The 7,886-nt window shown below is 48.3% G+C and overlaps 1 protein-coding gene across 3 annotated transcripts in view; it reads left to right on the forward strand.

Annotated features, from left to right (window-relative positions):
• The window catches only part of SAP130 (Sin3A-associated protein, 130kDa), a 102,068-nt gene extending 96,323 nt beyond the window's left edge, over positions 1-5,745 (forward strand). For 2 of the 3 annotated variants that reach the window (XM_014550401.1, XM_014550404.1), the window contains 3 exons: positions 2,230-2,333; positions 3,743-3,856; positions 4,085-5,745. In XM_014550401.1, the coding sequence (XP_014405887.1) occupies positions 2,230-2,333; positions 3,743-3,856; positions 4,085-4,243 (377 nt within the window). In that variant the 3' untranslated portion in view covers positions 4,244-5,745. Of the gene's footprint in view, positions 1-1,655; positions 1,973-2,229; positions 2,334-3,742; positions 3,857-4,084 lie in introns of those variants that run through there. The other variant, XM_014550402.1, reaches the window with a different exon arrangement.
• The last annotated feature ends 2,141 nt before the right edge of the window (positions 5,746-7,886 follow it).

Consider the following 7,886-nt stretch of genomic DNA (forward strand, 5'->3'; position numbering starts at 1 on the left):
GGGGCAAGACTTGCTTCAGTGGGGCTTTGGTGCTCACTGAGTCTGCCCCCTGAGTGTGTCCTTTATGAATCTGAGAAGTTGTAATCTGGATGGTCCCACTCTGACCACTGGGTACACTGGCTCCTGGATCTCTAAGGAGGTGCTAATCTAGCCTCTGCCTGAGGCTACCCAGCAGGAGCTCAGCTGTGAAGCAATGCAAGTTGCCCTGGGGCCTTGGGCCAGCTGCAGTTTGTTAAGTAATTTTCAGATTGCAAAGGGCCAGGCCTTTCATATGCAAAAGCCGGCGCACAGCTTGGGTGGGGCGGGGGTCCCAGGGGATCAACAGGGCAGAGCAAGCAGCTATGGCTGCCCTCAGAGACCCCGCTTCTCAGTGTCCCGGTAATCGCTGCAAGCACCTCTGAGAGAAAGCTGTCCTCGAGTTCCGACCGATGCCAGACAGTCCAGTTTCTCCCGTATGAGTCTGGGTCCCCAGAGACTCGCCGGGAACTGGAGCTCAGAGCTTGAGACTCCCTACCGATTGAAAAAGACAACCGTGTCCTCAGCCGCCAACCCTCTCCGCATGCGCCTCTGTACCTCTGTATTTTACTTCCGCACCACACCTCCTCTGAGTCTCGGTATGCTTTTCTCTTTCCTTCTAGTTGTAGAATTTCCACTCAGACAGTCTTCCTGTGGTTCTGTGGATGATGTGTTTTGTCTTTTAGTTGTATTCTTGAAGTGGTTGTGCGAGGCAGCAATCTCCGATGTTTACCTATGCCGCCATCTTGATTTTTCTCTTCTGTTTTTGCCCTTTTTAATTGGTTTGTCATTTTATTGCTGAGTTGTAATTCTTCGTGTGTTCTACCTAAAAGTCCCTTATCAAATATATCTCTACTGTCTCTGCAATTTCTTGTGAGTCTTTATTTCAAACTGAAAATGTATGTAAACGCTTACAGTGGGATCCATAAGCACATCTAAAATGTGGTGCCTATCGGGTCAGTTCTGTGTCAGCGTTGTGGTTGTGGTGTACAAAACTGCAGCACAGTATTCTTTTGAGTAATTCCGAAGCATTGGGGGAAACTGGGTGAGACGACACAGTATCTCTGTTACTCCGTACAGCTGCATGTGAATCTACAATTACCCCAAAAAGTTTAAAAATTGTTTAATCATATTCACGCTAATATTTGCCTGCTACGTAGGGTTTTGGGTTTTTTTTAATTGATGAACTTTCTAGAGCCGTTTTAGGTTCACAACAAAAACAGAAAGTGCAGAGATTTCCCATGCACCCCTGCCCCCCACGCAGAGCCTCCCACTAACAGCCCCACCGTGGGCACCGTCATCACCACAGCTCACCAGGCGGGCCTGCACTGGCACCGTCGTCAGCTCACCAGACGGGCCTGCACTGGCACCGTCGTCAGCTCGCCGGAGGGGCCTGCACTGGCACCGTCGTCAGCTCGCCGGAGGGGCCTGCACTGGCACCGTCGTCACCACAGCTCACTGTGTGCATCAGGGCTCAGTGCTCGTGGTGTGCATTCTTTGGGTTTTGACAAATACATAGTGGGTGTTTGGTTTTTTTTAAGAATTTTTAAAATAATTTTTAAATTTAAAAAAAACACTTTTTGTCATACTACACAATTCTGATTACTGGACTTTTCTACCCAAATTTAAATGTTATACAGATTTGATTCCTGTGATTTCTTCAAGACCTGGTAGCACTGTGGAGCCTCTGAGGACGTCTTGCCCAGCTCCCCACCTGCTTGCGAGCATCACACATGAGCGAGGCTTCTGCCCACTGAGGACCATTTCCCTCTTTTAAGAAAGTAGAATAATAACTTGCCGTCTTTTGAACTCACTAGATCAGCAGAGCCTGTCTTTCAAGCATTCTTAGTGATGGACAAAGAGCTTTTACTCATGTTGTGACCTCTATTCCTAATGGCTTAAATGCAAAGGATTTATATTTAAAGACATTTAAGTAAAGGAATTCTTTTGTTTCTTATTGTCTAAAGTTTTACATATGTCTTTTTTTTTCTTCCCATTGACCCCCCCCCCCCCCCCCCCCCCCCCCCCCAGCTCCCATCCCCAAGGGCAAGCCCCCACCACCCAGTGTCTGTGTCCTTTGGTTCTGCTAGTTGCATGCATACAAGTCCTTTGGGTGATCTCTAACCCTCCCCCAAGGAAATTCTTGATAGAATAGTTGCACTTAAGGATTTTACTTTCTGGAAATTGATTGTGCTCTGTTTTTTCATGTTCCAGAGGAGAAGAAAGCCATGCTGCAGGAAATCGCCAGCCAAAAGGGAGTGTCCTGTCGTGCCCAAGGCTGGAAAGTCCACCTCTGTGCTGCCCAGTTGCTACAGCTGGTAGGTGGGGGTGGGGCTGGGCCCGCGAGGAAGGCGCGGTGCTGCAGGTGCGCGTTCCCGCCGAGGTTCTCCTGAGCGATCCAAAGCATCCTCAATCGCATGGCGCTGAGATAATTGGTAGGGCGTGCCCATTCCTGTGTCTGCTTCATACGTGTAATTATGATCTAACTATATCTTAGTTCTGGTTCGCAGAACCAAAGCCTATGTGCACCTCTGGTGTGAGACCTGCAGTTCAGCTCAGTGACCTGAAACGGCCTCAGACGGCCCACTGTGCACCCTCCCCGCTCTGCTCTTCCCCGGCCACTAGGCACGGTCCCCACTGCTCACTGCCCTGTGGGAGCCCTGGCTCCCTCCCCCTCTGACACTACAGAGCCTGCCTGCTGCAGCCGCTGCGTGCGCACTGGGTCCTGAGGACAACCCTCCTGGCCCTGGGGCCCCGCGAGGTGCAGTGTCCTCCCCCTGGGCTGGGAGTGTATTGGCTAGTAAACTGCTCTTGATCCCATCTGTCCAGTGTTGGTGAGGGTCGCGGTTTCAGCCATTTCCAGAACCCTGGGGCGGGGGTCTCCTCTTCACCAGCGAGGGAAGGGCGCAGGGAAGCAACCGCCTCAGGAGTCTCACCATCGCTGGAGTAGCTGGGACCCGACTGTGGTTTTGTGTGTGAATGGGGCGGGGCTAGTTCTTACTTCACAGAGAAGCACGTGTCTGTGCACCATGTGGACTTGTTTCCCAGAGGAGTTTATCCAGGGCAGTGTTTAATCCTTGCCCAGCCCACGGGGCTCAGTGAGTGAGCGGTGACCTACAAACCAGGAGGTCACAGTTTGATTCCCAGTCAGGGCACATGCCCGGGTTTGGGGCTCGATCCTCCGTGGGGGGCGTGCAGGAGGCAGCCAATCAATGATTCTCTCTTATTGATGTTTCTATCTCTTTCTCCTTCCTTCTCTGAAATCAATAAAAAAATATATATTTTTTAAAGTTATCCTTACCCTAGCCAGTTTGGTTCAGTGGATAGAGCATGAGCCTTTGGACTGAAGGGTCCCGGGTTCGATTTGGGTCAAGGGCACATACCTCTGTTGCAGGCTTGATCCCTGTGCAGAGGCAACCAATCAATGTGTCTCTCACATCAGTGTTTCTCTCTGTCTCTCCTCCTCCCTTCCACACTCTCTCAAAAAATCAATGGGGAAAATATCCCTGGGCGAGGATTAACCAAAAAAAATTACCCTTGAATATGGACTCTGAATTACAGCAGATTGTATTGTAAGTTGTTACTGATCACTTTCGTCATTGAGAGAACAGCTCACACCAGTTTAAAAAGGTGGTTCAAGGTGGTTTATTTGCCTTGGTGGTGTTCCTTGAGCTTTTCAGACAAAAGCATTTCTGAGGTCCCACTGTCACCGCCTTGTGTGTTGCAGACGAATCTAGAGCACGACGTTTATGAAAGGCTCACCACCCTCCAGGAAGGGATCATCCCCAAGAAGAAAGCGGCGACGGACGACGACCTGCACCGCATCAACGAGCTCATCCAGGTGGGAGCGAGCTCTTCCTTCCTCCTCACCCGCTTGCTTCTCCCTTTCTCTCCTACAGCCACTCCTTTGTTTATCAAAAGCTTATTCACTTCAGCCTGCATTACCAAGAAACACTCAAACATTTTCTGTGTGAAAGCCTCAAAGTGTCTCAGTCCACAGATGGAGACGTTCTTTAAAGCCGAGGCACCTCACGATGACTGACTCACAGTGGCCTGTCTTTTGTTCCAGGGGAACATGCAGAGGTGTAAGCTGGTGATGGATCAGATCAGCGAGGCCAGAGACTCCATGCTGAAGGTTCTAGATCATATAGACCGTGTCCTGAAGCTTCTCAACAAGAATGGGACTGTCAAGAAGGTATCGAAACTGAAGCGAAAGGAAAAAGTCTAGACCCAGGAGTCAGGGCTGTGGAGACGGAGTTTATGAAGAAAGATGCGGGGCGGCGGAGGGTTTGGTTATCTTCCAAGTGGAACATTGAAATAAAGGAAGCGTTCCTTAACGCCCAGCCCTGGCATCAGTGTCACGGAGGATCAGAGCTGAGCTGACTCCTCAGTGCACTGTCATCAGGGACTCCTGGGCCCAGGGGCTGCCTACTGGAATCAGTGGACGGTGATGGCTGGATTTGTCAGCTTTCCGGTTTAAAACTGTTTACCTGATGAGTCCTGTCGGCCCGTGCTGAGCCTGGGCTGGGAGTAGCCCCTGGACCGCTGTTCTCATCCACACAGAAGCCCCCCTCCCGCTGTCTTGATTCTGTCCACCTTTCTCAGCTGCGCCATGGCACTGAGAACGGCACATCTCACACTCTAAGGGGTTTGAACTATCAATTATTGTCATTTTTAAGAACCATTTCAAAGTGAAACTATTCTATTGTCTGTCCTGCGTGTGTCCATTGGGTTTTGTGGAGGCTCGGAGCAGGCAGCACCACGAATGGCCCTGAGGTCCCCGTTCTGAAGTGGCTCTTGGTTGTCTGTGCTGCTGCGGCCGGTGTGACGCCATCAGCTGTATGTACCACACATCTCCCAAGGTCAATAAAGGACTCGCGGAGTTTTGTACATGAGCATCTGAGTGGTTTTAGAGTCAGTGCTGTGCTGAACGCCACTGGCAATGCTGACCCCCTGGTCTTGTGGTCATAGTTACCTGCTTCCTGGTAACTAGCTCGACGGGTGCGGTAGCCCAGGCCTCCCTGCGCACCAGCACCCTGTCTCCTGCCCAGCCGGGGGTTCTGCTGGCTACACCTGTAGTTCCAGTTGCCACCTTGGGGCTGGCACTCCTCCCTGTGCCCTGATCTCAGCAGACTTGAGACCGTCGGTGCCGATGCTGCCCAGGCCTCCCTGAGCAGCCTTCCTAGACCTGGAGTGGGAAGGTCTCACCTGGGGAGGGCTGAAGGAGAAGCTTTTGGCTTCTGGTTCGGACGCAGGCCTGCACGCCCTTGGGAAGAAGTCCTTGGAGCAGGCGAGCTGCTCCCCCTGGGGCTCCGTGGGGCGTGGAGCCCACGTGGAAAACACTGCTGCTTGTTATGCCACCGGCTGGTGTGCCTGCTGAGGAGCGCTCCCCGGCTTGGCTCCGCTCCGTGCACATTGCCCTGTGGCTGGTGGGGGTGCTGGCCAGTGAAGGGCAGTCTCGGGTATTAGGGACCCTGCTTCACAAGCCTGTTCTCCAAAGGATCAGCCCCTTCATTTAAACAAGACTTAGGTGACCTGTCAAAGGACGCCCGGCAGCGCAGGCCTCGCTGTCAGCGCAGGTAGAACAAGTGTCGGTTTGCCTCCACCTTTTGAGGGAGCACAGTCAGAAGTTGGGAGAGCGGGGGTGCATCTTGCCTTTGTGCACAACATTATTAAACAGTTTTGTTGAAAACTAACTGGTATACAATAAACTAAACATTTTAAAGTATGAAATTCAGTTTGATATTTGTTTATACCCATGAAAGCACCAAAAGCAAAATAGTCAACTTGTCTATGAGACCCATAAGTTTCCTTGTACCTGTGACTTCTCTCTCTTGCCCTTAACTGCCTCCCCAATTTCGGCTAATGTGCTTTCTGTCGCTCTCGTGTGCATTTTCTGGGATGTATGAATGGGATCATCCAGTATATTATTTTTTATGGGAAGTAGTCTGGCTTTTTTTACACAGTGTAATGGAAAGCTATACTGAGTTATATTCATGTTGCTAGTTTCAAGAGTTCATTGCTTTTTTTAATTAAATTTATTGAGGTGACGTTGATCATTGCTTTTTATTGCTGATTAGCGAGCATTCCATCGTATGGCTGTCCCACAGCTTGGTTCCCCGTCACCAGTGAAAGGCACTCTGGTGGCGGTGGTGGTCATTGCAGATACAGCCGTCCACGCATTCTGCTCTGTTTTAACCCTCACCCAAGGTTATTTTCCTATTGACTTTTAGAGAAAGTGGAAGGGAGGGAGGAGGAAGGGAAAGAGAAACATCTATGAGAGACACATCAATTGGTTACCTTCCACATGCACCCAGACCCGGGCCAAGGATCAAGCCGGTAACGGGAATATGTGCCCTTGACCAAGAATCGAACCCACAACCCTTTGGTCTGAGGGCTGTCGATCTAACTGCTGAGCCAAACCAGCTAGGACTTGCATACAGCCTTTTTTTTTCCTTAACTGATTTTAATAGTATGACTTAAAACCCCTATACTTCATATAATCATTATGCAAAATACACAGATGAATAGTCTTAAAATATAAAATAAATAAGCAAGACATGAAAATAGGCAGGTTTCCATTAAAATAAATGAAAATTGTTTTACAAAAGAAAACTTTGCCTTCGTATCCTTTGAAGAAGAGAAATCATTTAAACAATATTCAAGTTTGTTAAGCAAGTTTTTTAAGTATTATAAAATATTTAACTTTTTATACATATTTATTTTTTAATTGATTTCAGAGAGGGAGAGATTGAAACATCAATAATGAGAATCATTGATCAGCTGCCTCCTGCACACCCCCTATTGGGGATTGAGCCCGCCACCCTGGGCATGTGCCCTGATGGGATTGAACCATAACCTGGTTCATAGGTCAACGCTCAACCCCTGAGCCACACCAGCCAGGCAAAATGTTTAACTTTCATAAGCTGCAAGGTCTATGTTGTTCCCCAAATTTTTCATATAAACTGAACTTTCAAAACTGCAACACCCGCTGAGCTGGGTTCTAAGGCGGTCAGGTTCTTGAACATTTTTCTTTGCATTTCTAACATTTCTTGTGCTTGTTTTAGAGAATGGCTGTGAAGCCCCCAATGTGGTCAGATGGCATTGAGCATTGCAGGATGTCCTCAGAAGCACCTTCCACGTTTGGGGTTGTATCTTTTTTGCATCTGTTTCTCCCTTCAGCTCTGATTCCACTTGTATTCTGTGCAGACTTGTTTACCTTTTGTTGATCTTCAAAAGTAACATCGACATCCTCTGCAGCTTCCTTCATGGTAGCCACCAGCTAAGCTTTTAGTTGGTGATTCTGTTAGTTGTGCTCTCCAGGAATTTATGACCAGGAGGTAGTGCTGAGAAGTCCAGATATTAAGGGCTGTTGGTCCAGAAAACTACAATTCAAATACTTATTTGAAGATTAGAAAGAATTGGAAATGTATTTGAGATAAGACTTGGATTTGGCATCTGTTTATAGTGAAAAAGAAAAATAAACCTGGAAAAACGTGTTAATCCATCTGCTTGGATTAGAAAATCGTATTTTTTTTAAACCTAGAAATTTCAGAAGCTCATTTTTAAAATGCTATTTCATTTTCAGCTACTTTGTCAGAGTAATGTAGACACCACTTAGAGTTTAAAAGTTATTTGGAGGCTATCTGACCCAGCCGAGCCCAGGGTGAAATTGACACCTTTGAAAGGCATTTTCCGTACTTTTTTGTCATATAGCACAGATCCACAAAACTAAATGAAACAAATGTATAGCTTCATAAATTCTTAAAAGAACAATTTTGAAATTACTCCCCAAGGTAAGGCATAGAATTTTGCTGTTGTCCATGGAAAGCCACCGTTGCCGATGCAGTACTGAGGAGTCCCCAGTTTGG

Source organism: Myotis brandtii, unplaced genomic scaffold, assembly GCF_000412655.1.
Source record: "Myotis brandtii unplaced genomic scaffold, ASM41265v1 scaffold600, whole genome shotgun sequence".
Lineage (NCBI taxonomy): Eukaryota > Metazoa > Chordata > Mammalia > Chiroptera > Vespertilionidae > Myotis > Myotis brandtii.